Source organism: Rhincodon typus, chromosome 7 (genome assembly GCF_021869965.1).
Source record: "Rhincodon typus isolate 14 chromosome 7, sRhiTyp1.1, whole genome shotgun sequence".
NCBI classification, from domain to species: Eukaryota; Metazoa; Chordata; class Chondrichthyes; order Orectolobiformes; family Rhincodontidae; genus Rhincodon; species Rhincodon typus.
In genome coordinates, this window is record NC_063338.1 from 55,619,377 (window position 1) to 55,633,685 (window position 14,309).

Here is a 14,309-nt window from a genome sequence, read left to right on the forward strand (position 1 = left end):
AGTCAATTTGCCTCTTATTCTTCAATGGACACAAGCCTAGCCTGTCTAAACTTTCTTCATAAGACAGTCCAGTCTAGGTGGTAATCTGTTAAACCACTTCTGAACTAATTCCAACACACTTCTATTATTCCTTAAATAAGGAGACCAGTGCTGTACACAGTACTTCAGATGTGGCCTTACCAGTGCCCCACATAATTGAAACATAACATTCATAATATTCTATTCAGTTTCCCTTATGCTAAATGCTTTCTTTCTATTAGCTTCCCTAATTATTTGCTTGACCTGTATTCTAAACTTTTGTGATTCATGCACTCCGCCATCCAGATCCCTCTGCATCTCAGAGCTTTGCAATCTCTCTCCATCTTAATAATATGCTACTTTTTGACTTTCCTGCCAAAGTGAGCCATTTCATGTTTTCCCACATTATTCAAACATACTTTTGCCACACCAATCTTTGGACCACGAGTTTACCTCTTTAATTTTGTTGACTCTGTGCTAATTAGCTCATGCTAAAGTTGTAATCAAGAGATTACCATCTTTTTGGTTCTGCATTTTAGTTTTGCCCCTAGCTGTTCATACTCCCTCTGTAGTATCTCCCTGCATGGACCTTGACAACTGGATCTTTCCAGTCCTACTAAGTTCTGCTGCAGCCCAGGTGAGGTATCCTGAATCCTGGTACCAGCCAGGAATTTCAATCCTGTCCACAGAGAATAGTGTTTGTTCCTGGAATATACTATCCTCGTCTTTTCTCCCTCCTCTTGAATGGCATCCTGTACCATGGTGCTATGGTCAGTTTGCTCATCCTCCCTTTTGCCCCCACACTCATTCACATAGATAATAAGAAACTCAAACCTGTTAAACAAGATCAAGGGCTAAGGGACCTTCAGCACTACCTACTGGATCCCTCAACCTGCCTCGCCCTTTAGTCACACCCTGCTGTCTCTGATCACTGACTGAATTTGAGGTAGTTAATCTAATAGGTACAACTTCATCCTGAAATACAGAGTTCATGTAACTCTTCCCCCTCCTTGATGTTGTCGCAGTGTTCGAAGCTCAAACTCCAGCTCATCAACTCAGAGCCTGCGTTCCTCAAGCAACCAATACTTGTTACAGATGTGGTGACTACAAACCACAGTATGGTCCACCAGCTCCCACATCATGCAGGTACAGCATATCACCTGGCTCTGCATCTCTGTTTTGTTCTTAATTTAGTTCTTAATTTGGTTTTTAAAAATTTCCTACTGGTCTTTTAGTTTGTAATGTCAATATTCCCCTATTTACCTTCAATCTGAAAGTAACCTATAAACAGTGGCTATTACCAACCAGTGAACTTACAGTTTTCCTGTGATGTCACTCTTTGTTTTGTGCTGGGCCCTAAATCCTGGGCCTCAGTTTATCATGTAAAAAGATCTTTACAAGCTACGAACCAAAAAAGCACCACTTCCCTTCTGCGCCATCTTCCCACACTGCCTCCATATTCCCCGCACTCTATACTCACTTTGGCCGTCACTCACTCTGACTGCCTCTCACTTCCAGATGTGATCTCTCCTTCGTGGTCATGCACGTTCAATAGGTCATTTCTTAAATAGAACTGAGGTGAGTTGAGATGACTGTCACTAGTTAAGCTTTATTTGTAATCATACCTATTGAGGCCCTCATCAGGCTCCAGGACTGATAATTGTCTCTCAGTCAGCTACCTTATTAACCTTTTAACTAGATGACTGAATTTCGAAATTTTGAAAAGGAGAAAGAAATTGTATTGCTGGCACCCCTTGATACCACACTCTGTCAAATGTGACCTTGATGTCAAGGGCAGTCGCACTTGCCTCAGTTCTGGAATTCAGCTCTTGTACATGTTTGAACCAAGGCTGCAATGAGTTCAGGTGCTGAATAGCCCTGGTGGAACCCAAACCTAAACCTTCTTCATGTATTCTTGTGATGCTTCCTGTTTACCATCAGCCATTATTTATGGTGTACCTAAAAGTGAGATTGTTCATCTTTGGGTACGGTTTGGTAGTTAAAGGCCAAGCCTGATTTCCTGCAGGACCATACAGCCAGTGAAGAAGAACGTTTCTGTATTTCAGCTTGTGTTGGGTTGATGACAAAAGATGAAAAGGAAATTTATCACAATGTTTTATTTATCCGGTCCTTCTGCTTTGAAATTGTACCAAACAAATAAGAGTTGCATTGACCATCAGCAGCAGCAGAAATGTACTCGAAAACAATCTGCAACCTCATGGCCTGGCATTTCCCCAATCTACTATTTTCATTAAGCTGTGGGATCAACCTTGATTCAATGAAGACTGCCAGCCAGCATACCAAGAGTAGCACCAGACATATGTAACAATGAGATGACATCCTGGTGAAGCTGCAAGACAGGATTACTTGCATGCCAAACGGCAAAAGCAGCAAGTGATAGGCAGAGCTAAGCGATTCCAAAAGCAATGGATCAGTTCTAAGCTCTGCAGTCCTGCATATCCAGTTGTGAATGGTGGTGGACAATGAAACACCTTACTGGAAGAGAATGCTCCACAAATATACCCATCCTTAACAATAGGGAAGCCCAGCATGTCAGGCCAAATGATAAAACTGAAGCATTTACAACAAACAATTTTCAACCAGACATTCTGAGTGGATGATCCACATAGGCGCCTTCCAGAGGTCCGTGGCACACAGATATCAGTCTCCAGCCAATTTCACTCGTTCCACATGATCTCAAGAAGCGAGTGAAGCCACTGACTACTTCACAGGCTGTGTGCCCTGACAACATTCCAGCAATAGTACTAAAGACTTGTGCTCAAGAATCTGCCGTACTTCTAGCCAGAAATGAAAACAAAATATGCTGAAGATCACAGCGGGGTCAGGCAGCATCCATGGAGAGAAGCAAGCTAATATTTTGAGTCTAGGTGACCCTTCACTTCAGCTCTGAACCAGCACCATTCACAACTCCTTGTATGTTGAACCCATCCATGTCTAAATGCAGCAAGGCCTGGACAGTATTCAATTTTGGGCTGAAAAGTGGCAGTTAATGTTTGTGCCAGATAAATGCCAGGCCATTTCCATCTCCAGCAAGAAATAATCTAATCGATGTATCGATCTAATCAATAATAATCTAATTGATCTAATCAATTCATTGGCACTAAATCCCCCACTGTCTACATTCTGGGGGTTACCATTTTTCAAAAACTGAACTGGAGGAGCCTTGTAAATACAGTGGCTGTAAGAACCGCTTAGAGGCTAGGCTAGGAATCCTGCAGTGAGCCAGTAATCACTTGACTTCCAAAAACCTGTCCACCATCCGCAAGGCACAAGTCAAGAAAGTGATAGATTACTTACTTGCCTGGATGGGTGCAGCTCTAACAACAATTGAGAAGGTTAACACCATCCAGTACAAAGCTGCCTGCTTGATTTGCACCACATTCTCAAACATCCACTCTCTACCATCAGTGCTGAGTGTTAAAAGTGTGTACTGTCTACAAGAGACGCTGCAGCAATTCACCAAGGCTCTTTCAGCAGCATCCTCCAAACCCACAGCCACTTCCATCTAGAAAGACTAGGGTAGCAGGTACATGGGAGCAGCACCACCTACAAGCTTTCCTGAAAGCCACTTGTTATCCTGACTTTGAAAATTTATAGCTGTTCCTTCAGTGTATTTGGGTCAAAATCCTGGAACCCCCTCCTGAACAGTAATGTGGGACTACCTACAGCACATGGACTGGAGTGGTTCAAGTTGGCAGCTCTCCACCATCTTCTCCACGACAAATAGGGATTGGCAATATATCCTGGATATTTTTAAAGAAGGGCTCGTTGGTGGTAGATCTCTGCCTGCTAAGTTCATGGTTGGAGTTTAAGGATTAGCAACAGTGGAAAAGCTGGAATTAGAAAAAGAAAATCCGTTATGGTATCTTTTAAAATTTCTTTACTCAGGCAGTTTTGAGGGTGTGGAATGTGCTGCCTGAGTGGTGGAGGAGGATTCCATAGGTTTCAAAAGAGATCTGGAAATATATTTGAAAGAAATGAAGTTGGAGGGCTACAAGGATAGAGCTGGGGAGTGGCACTAGCTAGGTAGCTCTTTCAGGAGCTGATTCAGACATCATGGGTCGAATGGCCTCTTTACTGTGAAATTCTATGATTAACTTAATTATATTCCCTGGTGTTGGCTGATAATGGACAAAATAAAAGCTTGCTTATTTGATAAATAACACTTGGGAAGGGAGAAATCAAGATTCGGGGAATGTAGTCTGAGAATTTTAATTAGATGGGGTGCAGACGTGGTTTGTGGAAACAGTTGTTTAGCAGCCCTCTTCCTAGTATGTTGAGTAAAACACAGCAGACGCAACCATGGTTATGGCATCACCATATCAAATTTCTGACCTTAAGGCATCAAATTTGCCCTTTAGTTTCTTGCTCCTACATCCAAATTAAGAATAGGAATCATAAAAGAGGGGAAAAAAATGGTGGTTCTTTGCCATGCTAAGGAACAACAACCAGTGAAATAGTGAATTTAAAAATTAAAATCAGTGAAGCTCAAGAGCTAGGCTTACTTGTTTTGTTAAGAGCAGGAGATGTTGTAAACAGTAGTTGTAGCTGTTTGGAGAGAATTCAGTTTTGAATTAGGTGTTTTCAAATCATCAGAATTATGTTTAATGATCAGCCTTTAATAAAAGTGTTCTGCAGTCCTTCCTTTGGTGTATTAGACAAAAGAGCAAACAAAAATCTTAAGAAATGTCAGAGTAACACTCATAGGAAGTGATCCTTGGGAGTCCTTTGCATTGTTAAATTCTTTATTTGGATCACTGTGACCAGTGGAACTTTGGAGTAAACAGGAAAACTGTTAAGGGTTTTGGGGAGAAGCAAGCACAAATGGGGGAGATAACAAAAACTAATGTCTTGTTTTCTTTTTGGAATAATTTTAATGTATTGCATTAAACATGTTATGTATACAGTAGGATAAAATTAATGAATATTTAGAGATGGTTAGATAAACAAGTATAGCAAATGTGAATATTTAAAAGACAAATTACATTTAAGCATTTATAATGAAGTGGCTGATTGGATAGGCGAGTATTCTATGTGGAAGTATGGATCTTGAGAATACATTTGGTGATAGTCTCACTAGATGATGCTATGGATGAGAAACGGGGAACGATTTTAGATGCTCGAAACATAAATGCTTTGAAGAAGTTTAGAGATTTTTTGAAACTTTGAAAGGTTTTGATAGGTTAAGTTCAAATAGCCTGTTTTAAGGAATCTGTATAGCAATTGAATGTGAGGGAAAGAAGGTGCTAAATTTCCTCAGTCAGAATTTGTACAGCATGAATTCTTTGCAAGGTATATTGAAGTAGAGACCTGTGTATCCAGAGAAAAAGTGGATAAAGATTTGAAGCAGAGTAAGTATAGGTTTTGCAGAGATTGCAGATAAGTTCTATCAGTTTTAAGTTGCTCTCACAAAGAGCCAGTGCAGATACAATGGACCAAATTGATGTATTTTCAGGTTTAAATGTACTTTTTGTTCTATAATTCAACCACATTAAAAACTGAGCTGTTGCTGTTAGTTTCTGGTGACAAGAACAAAATGAGTAATTTGGTTTTGTGGAAGCCCTCATTTTTATTTTGGTAATGGTCAAGTGCCCATGACGAACATAGCAGCTGATTATAAAGATCTGACAGTTGACTTTTTTTCGTTCTAAATTGCTCTGGCCAGCACCCTACTAATTTCATTCATGAGGTACCTGATGTTAAAATTCTAATTCTGCAAGTATATTGAAGTTAGATTTTTCAATTGAAAATGAATCAACTAATTCAGCCAAAAAGAGACTCTAAGGGTTAATTCTTTATAATTTAAAGTCAAAATTAAATGACAGGCTTCAGTCTCATGATAACATGTGTATTTGACAATTAAAGTGGAGAGTGTTGCTTTCCTGCAACAGTTTTGGCTATGATTTGCACCGAAGTATGTTCCAGCTTGCAACTTAGCTTTATTGTGGAATAGACTCCTTTTTATACTTGTTTAAAGTAAAATCAAAAAAAAATTGAAATATGCGTTTGTGACAAATGTATATTTTATAATAAATGCTTCAAAATAGTTGAAGTGAACTTCATTGCTTGAATAGCCCATAAGGCATCTTGTGGTGTACTTTGTTCACAGCTGTCATACCAAGGGAACGTTGCTGCATTTTCTCAAGCTATAGCTCAGGCTGTTACCTGTAAACTGCTGCTACATTCCTCAACTGGTTGTCTTTTAGTTTGCAACCACAGAGGCTGAAGGAAATTGCTGTTGCTGCAGTACAGATTAATAATGCTGGTCCAGTGGTGTTTACATTCACACCGTTATTAGAACCACACAGGTAATTGCCAGATCAGACGTTGACAGTAGTGACAGGGTGAAATTATGTGACTTTCTTTGTGAGTACTCTACCAGTATTTATTTACAAAGCTTAGATATTCACTTTCAAAGTATTTTTATGCCGTTAGTGGCATCTTAAAAGATCTTAAAACTGTGGCTAACAGCCATAATATTTGCATACCTTATTGAGAGAATAATTCAGTTTCTGTACAAATCCAAAAGCATCAAATCTCTCTGTGTTCACCTTTTTAAGTAATTAATATTATTGGTACAAACTATATCGCTTTTTTAGAATATCTTTATATTAGACAAACCAGATGTTCAAGTGTGGTTTTAAAACTTCAGAACAAATGAACTTTTATAGTGAAAGCTTAATCACAGCTTTATGTCTATATTTGGTATAGAATGTAAAATCTAGTTACAAATTAGAATTTTATCAGGCTGCCTACCTCAATATATTATCAGCTTTAGCGTTTAAAAATGAATTACTGAAGCAGCTAATTTAAAAAGTCTTATCAGACGTACAACGTGCTTGGAAAATGTTAGACATTAACCTTGGCGTTGTGTTTTGTAGGGCCCACCAACTGATGCCCCAGCCGTGGATACAGCCGAACAGGTTTATATATCTTCTCTTGCTTTGCTGAAGGTAAGGTCAGCGCTTTGTTTGCTTTTTGATCATGTTAATTACACATTATAACTTAGAAAGAAATGGCACAAAGCAAGTAAAGTAATCTATTTGATGTCCTATGTCTTGGTGGCATTTCCACCACCGTTTTCAGTCATTTTAACAAAATACTTTGGCTTATTTTGTATATTCAGCACTAAGCTTTCCATTTAAAATGCAGTAACTGCATGATGTTTTTCATGATGAGTGTGTAGTTATACAAATGAAATTAGGAAATGCAAAAACTAAACTGAAGTTATCAAGAGTTAATATAGCATGGTAGATGGTCACATACAAAAAAAGGTTGTTTTTCTCTATTTTGGTTTAAAAAAAACACTGAAGTACACTTTTTGGTATGCAATTTGGTAATCTGCAGATGTTGAAACACGGACGGGCTGGTGTACCAATGGAAGTGATGGGCCTGATGCTGGGTGAATTTGTTGATGACTACACAGTCCGTGTTATTGATGTATTTGCTATGCCTCAGTCCGGCACGGTAAGCAATGTTTTTGTTTGTTTTTGTCTGAAAGTAACTCAAACATAATTCTTCAGTTCTTGATATTGTACTAAGCTTGATTTGGAGAAATTTATTGTCAAAGCTATGTAATTTGCTCATTTTATTTTTTTCAAACAGGGTGTTAGTGTTGAAGCAGTTGATCCTGTTTTTCAAGCCAAAATGCTGGACATGTTGAAACAGACAGGAAGGTAGGATATAAAATCTTGTATGATAAAAACAAGGCCATCAGAAATCTGTATGTGTGGAATATTAGTTTATTTATTTATAATTTAATTTTTGCAATTAAATTATTTTTGTTTGCAACTTATTACAAATTGTTTAAAGTTCTGAAGTTGATTGCTATTTTATTTTGTTTCCCTTTGCAGTTTCATTTCATACCTATCAACAGTTGTCACATGCTTGTTCAAATACGTTCACTGTGAAAAAAAGCTTAAAAATTAATGTTAACAAAAGGCTCAGCAGCACTGCAGAATAGTGTAAATTGCTTCTTGACTGAGTTCCTGGTCCCACTGCTGCTTTAATTGATATTTGAAGGGTGGATATTTACTCTCAAGTGCTGAAAGGGTAAAAACTGGCTCAGGGAAGGTGTGGTAACAGGGTGAAAAATTGAAAGCATGATCTACCACCGCTAATGCACATCTTTTTAATGATAGCGCTTCTATGACACACTTTCTTCACTTCCACACCATCATAAATGTATGTTGAATGAGTTCCCATTTTCCATACTTTTTTAGTATTATCATGTTTGTCTGTTTCTATTGTTCAGCTCCTTTTTTGTGTTTGCCTTCTTCAAAGTGCTAGTTTGCCTTTTATTTCCAAAATAAAAACACTTAGCCATTTGCTCTGTTTTAGACCTGAAATGGTTGTTGGCTGGTACCATAGTCACCCTGGCTTTGGATGCTGGCTTTCAGGAGTTGACATCAACACTCAGCAGAGCTTTGAAGCCCTGTCGGAGCGAGCTGTTGCCGTAGTAGTGGATCCTATTCAGAGTGTAAAGGGGAAGGTATGATCATGTTCTTCACAAAAATGTTACTTGTGTAACAATAAATCTGTTGATTATCAAATGCATAAAATTAATATTGATTATTTGATGCACTGGAAACCCTCTGTAGTGTTCAGTGTAAACACCAGTTTACATGACGTTGTTACGAATGATAAATATTGGTTAAATGTTGAAGTAAAATTTGATATGAGGTGAGCTATATAATAATGGATGATTTACCTTAAAGTTTTACTTCACAAATATGCCAGATGTTTTTTTTTGTATTTTGCCTTTTTGGAGCTTAAGTAGATATATTGCTGTGCTCAATTTGTTTCCTTGTCCGAAGCATTATTTAACCACTGTTTAAAAAAAATCATATTTGCCATACAATGTTTGTTGTTTATAGTACTTTTTTTTTTAAAAGATGCAAATCAGTTTTGATCCTTCAGAGTCTTAAAATGGAATTCTGAACACTTGGTAAAAATACCTCCTGTGCTTAATGGAAAGAGCCTTGCATTTTTTTTTAAAACACCGCCTCTTTGTAGCATAGATTTAATGTTAAAAATAGTATTCTAGTTGGTCAGAAAGCCAGTCATACATGAGGCCCATTATGTCATGATGTTTTTTGATATATAGAAAAAATTCCATTTGATGAAAATCGAATATTTGATGTTGATTTTTGTTTATCAAATGACTTCTGATTAGCAGGTGTAATGCACAGTTAAAAATAATTATTTTTGGGCCTGATGTAAACTTAGTATAAATGGAGCATATAGCATTCATTTTAAAATTAATGATACCCATTTAATCAATATAAGTACTATACTAGCGCTTGATAATTTGCAATTTTGACTGCAAACTTTGTAAAATATAGAGATTTTCTGCATTAACAATAGCACTTTGCAAAGATTTGAGTACCTATACATTTCACACTTCAGTGGTTTGATTGCTAAACTAATATCATGCATTTGTTAATTCCTATTAAATAATAAAGAATTTCACTGGTGAGATATTAACTTGCTGAATGTAATAGAAATGTGAGGCTGATTAGAATTTGATGAATGAATTAACAATTTATTAATTTTTAATTTGTCCAGGAAAGTGAAATGATTTTGTGACTGTTTCCAATAATCTACAAATTATTTTAGTACATTCAGAAGTTAATAGTTGGAAGTGTTTAACATTGCCAGGGAGATGGTTAAATTACAGTTTTGGTTGCTATTCACCTTTGTTGTAGTCTGTTTTTGCTGATGTTGTTCAGTTCCTTTCTTTTTTTATTCTCTTCTGGCCCCATATGCCATTTTCCTATTTCCTGCCTCATGACAGCAGGGAGCAGGTCTATTATCACCTTCACAGAGCTGTCTGCAAATGTGAGAGGCAATTCGATTTTGCTCTACCGCAGGGAGGGTATATTATAAAGAGTGCAGAACATAAAGAAATTGACTAGGTGGTTTACTTGCTTAAACTACTGCTGAGGTGTCTTGTTACAGCATGTATTGCCATTCTGATATGGAAGTTAATGAAATTGTGAACTGAAATGACAAATTCTTACTTTAATCTTGCAGAAAGATGTATACATTATTTTGTGACTGATTTCTTAATGGTATAATAGTGATTAATCATATGTTGAGGTGCATGTTTGTAAAATTTTAAAAGACTATGGGAAGTAAGTTAGATGGTTAATACATGCTTTTACTTTGAAAGATATCTGTGTGGTTGAGATGTTTTCCAGATCAGGGAGCTTATACCTCATTATTAGAAAATATTAGTAATATTGAGCCATTATATACGAAACAAAATTACATAATATCATTTATCCATGTTAACCTTAATACATTTTATAATATTTTACAATTATGTTTGAAGAAACCTTTTGTTTACTTCTCTAAAGCTGGTTTCAGTTTTGGTTTGCTAATGAATAAGATTATCAACCACTCACTTTCTCCTCCAAAAGGTGGAAATGGTGGTTATTCACATATAGAAAGGTTCAGAAATCTTGCTTTTGGAATTTGAGTTCATATTGTGTTTGTAGAGATGCAAAATTTTGTCAGCTGTGTAGATCATAATGAGTCTTTAGATTGGTTAATTGGATATTGAACACATGTTCTTGTGATTTACCAGTGTGTTTTAAAAATATGCCATTCAATTCTGTTACACAGCTTTGATTCAATGTTGTTTTAGTTTTTAAAAAAATGCCATGTAGGAGAAAAATATGGCCCATGTAAAAATCCAGCCCTGTTTTCTTTTTGGGAATAGTGATGGGAATAAGTTTGACCTGTTCCACACCAGAAGAAATGCAAGCTGAACTGATTGTCTGATTAACATTTTTGCTGTGGAATACTACATTAGAATTAATGGAACTTTGATACGTAATGATTGTAATGTTTGTGCAATTAGACAAATTAATCTTGGTTTGTTTATATGAAGATATCTTTGTTCCAGCACCCATGCAAGCCATATAACATCAGAGTTGAATATATTAGCTTTCTCCTTGTATGCATTTTATGTTACGTTGGTATTTGAGCTAAACTGTATCAGTTTATAAGATTTGACTTTTCCATTGATTTTCCAATATTAATTTCATAACTAATATACATTTTTGAATATGTAATTGTAACTTTTTAAAAGATCAACGTAGCTAGACCAGAGTTATAGCCAGTTGTTTGTGGGCTTCAGATTTGTTTAGCCCCTGTAATGAAGTAATATATCTGAGATATACAGAGCCTTGAACAGAACAAAATGGTCTCTAGTGGGAGAAAGTCCTGTGCTTTAATATCAGCTGGCGTTAATGAAAATACTTTTTGAGGAATTGTTCTGTCCTTTAAATGGCCTGCTTTTATTTTAAATATTATATTGATTTTTTTTAGATGCAGGAGTATTCACAGATATTTAATGCAGTAGAGTCATAGCACTGAAACAGACCCTTTGGTCAAACTCGTCCATGCCGACCTGATATCCTAAATTAATCTAGTCCCATTTGCCAGCATTTGGCCCACATCCCTCTAAATCCTTGGTATTCGCATACCCATCCAGATGCTTTTTAAATGTTGTTAATCGTATCCGCCTCCACCACTTCCTGTGGCAGCTCATTCCATGCACGCATCACCCACTGTGTGAAAATGTTACCCCTTAGGTCCCTTTTAAATCTTTTCCCCTCTCACCTTTAAACTTTTGTCCTCTAGTTTTGGATTCTCCTACCCTGGGGAAATTTGTAAATTTCATGTACTTTTATTCTACTTAAAACAGATACACAAACCGAGCATAAGTAGGCCAGATTGCCCTTTTAAGCTTGCTCTGCCATTCAGTAAGGTCATGGTTGATCTGATCTTGGTGGTAACTCCATTTCCCTGCTCGTTCCTCATAAGCCTACAGTTCAGAAATTTTTAACTATCTCAAACTTCGATGAACCAGCTTCCACAATTTTCTGGATTAGAGAATTCCAGAGATTTTTGACCATCTGGGAGAAGAAATTCCCCTCGTCTCCATTTCAAATGGGTGATCCCTTGTTCTGAAATTTAGCCGCTAGCTCTAGATAGCCAAACAGAAATGTTACCTCAGCATCTACTTTGTCAAACTATCTTAAAATCTTGCATCTTTAAATGAAACCATCTCTCATTCTCCTAAACACCAATAAGTAGAGGTCCAACTCCCCCTGTAATAAAGGCCAACGTTCCATTTGCCTTCTGAATTAATTGTTGTACCCAGATGCTGAACATTCTGCTTCATGTATAAGGATACCCAGACCCTTTTGTACAGCTGCATTTTGTTGTCTTTTTTCTGTTTAAATAATGTTTTGCTATTCTCCTCACATTTTTCATAATACACTTCCAAATTACTCAGATTTCAAATTCACGGTTTCTCGATGTTAAATTCAGTTACATTCTTCTCCTGTTTTGGCAGTTATGTCTGATTTATGCTAATCCACGCAATTTCTGGTCTGCGAACTCAGCCAGTGCAACAGTTGGGGTGTTACAATTGCCCATAGTGCTCCTTGGCTATGGAGGGGAAAAACCAGCCAGGATTCTGGCATCTTATTGCTTTTCAGTTGCCTCCTGCTGGAAAGTGTGCGTGTGTCTGTATCCACACCCATACACATCAGGTGAGAATGTTATCAGGCTCAGCTGTATTGCTCTCCACAAGGGAAAAGCCTGCTGCTATGCTCTAAGCTGATGAAGAATGGTCACTTGAGTAATACCCACAGTGTCAATGAGCAAAATTATACTGAGTGTCAAGCGTTGTCCTTGACTTTTGGAGCAGGAACATTTCATAAATAACTTGGATCATCACAGTTTAACAATCAAAACTGATCATAACTGACTATTTTTCTGAAGAAGGATCTAGGCCCGAAACGTCAGCCTTCCTGCTCCTCTGATGCTGCTTGGCCTGCTGTGTTCATCCAGCTCTACACCTTGTTATCTCATAAGCCAGTGATGGCTGTATTGAATCCAAAGACTTCAGTACCCACTTTAGCTGTAACCTAAATGATGTCTAGACTACAAACCTCATCCAGCATAAAACAAGAGGTACAATGTATTTTTATTCACAACTAGATGAATTGCCAGTCCCAGCAGATGATGTTGATTGAACAACTCATGGAGATTGGATATGTCAAAGGTATGCAACTATATCATGAACAGGTGGCCAACACAGATGGATTTAGAAATCAGGCCTTCTTTTTAATCCAGAATAAAGGGTTGTCAATTGATAAAGGTTGTGTCATATGAGAAGTCAGCATTGTAGTTTCAAAAAGGTACAGATTAAATTTGATGTGTAGTTCTTAATGATCAATACTTCAGATTAAATTTGACAAAGAATACAGCAAGAAGCAACCTTTGACAGCTGGGGTTACGTAAGGACGTAGAAGACACTTTCCTGATTTACAGCATCCGCAGTGGAACAGTGGAGAATGCCAAGTTATAGAAAAGGAGCCCCACCAGTAGCTTTTACAAACATGGAAATGGCCAAAAGAATGAGGCACAATCTGAACATAGAAATTGCAGAATTTAATGGCCAACAGATATTTGTCATGATACATATCAACGCAAAATTGGGTGAGGTGTTTCCAGTGAATCAAGCAACTATTGAAACTTTACAGAGTTTGTGCAGATTGTTGCTGCTTATGGGTTTCCAGAGGAAATTGTATCTGAAAACAGACCTCAGCTTTCTCAGAGGTTTTCATGTTTCGCGACAATGAATAGAGTAAAAGTTGAGAATTACACCGCAAATCGTGCTTCAAATATAGCAACAGAGCACACAATACTCATTGTTCAGCATGTTCTTGTTGCCACATCCTGATTGGAATAGTGTGCTGGAAATCAAGCCTCACTGTTCCGCAAACCATCACTATTATGAAAATTATAAAGTTAATAATCAGATTAGTATGTCTGACTGGGACCACTACCTAAGATAAAAGAAACTCTCTCAAAAATTCATTAGTAAACAAGAAAAAAAAATGTATTTATTGCAGGAAGCATATCCCCTAGCATGTGACAGAATGGGTTTTAAATTTCTAATATGCAAGCTTAAACTATACCCCCTGTAAATCCTCATAACTGAACACCATGCCTTCACAAATGTTATGTAAATATCATGGAAAATATAGAAAATATAAGGACCAAGTTGACAGTCAAGGGTCAAAACCACAGGAGTGGAATGAGGGGACCTTTTCACAGTTTTTTTTTTAGTTATTAACTAAACAACCCCAATTTGGTAGTTGGTCACTTAGAAGTTGTTTTTAAGAGTGTGTTAGTGCTGGCTTTCTTCTACTCCGAGAGATCTGGCTTGCTTGCAGGCTTTTGGA

At 37.3% G+C, this 14,309-nt stretch overlaps 1 protein-coding gene across 2 annotated transcripts in view; it reads left to right on the top strand.

Moving 5' to 3' along the window:
• The window catches only part of psmd14 (proteasome 26S subunit, non-ATPase 14), a 106,236-nt gene that overhangs the window by 32,145 nt on the left and 59,782 nt on the right, over window positions 1-14,309 (top strand). For both annotated transcript variants that reach the window (XM_048598998.1, XM_048598997.1), the window contains exons 3-6: window positions 6,921-6,992; window positions 7,387-7,506; window positions 7,645-7,715; window positions 8,380-8,530. In XM_048598998.1, the coding sequence (XP_048454955.1) occupies window positions 6,921-6,992; window positions 7,387-7,506; window positions 7,645-7,715; window positions 8,380-8,530 (414 nt within the window). The remainder of the gene's footprint in view (window positions 1-6,920; window positions 6,993-7,386; window positions 7,507-7,644; window positions 7,716-8,379; window positions 8,531-14,309) is intronic.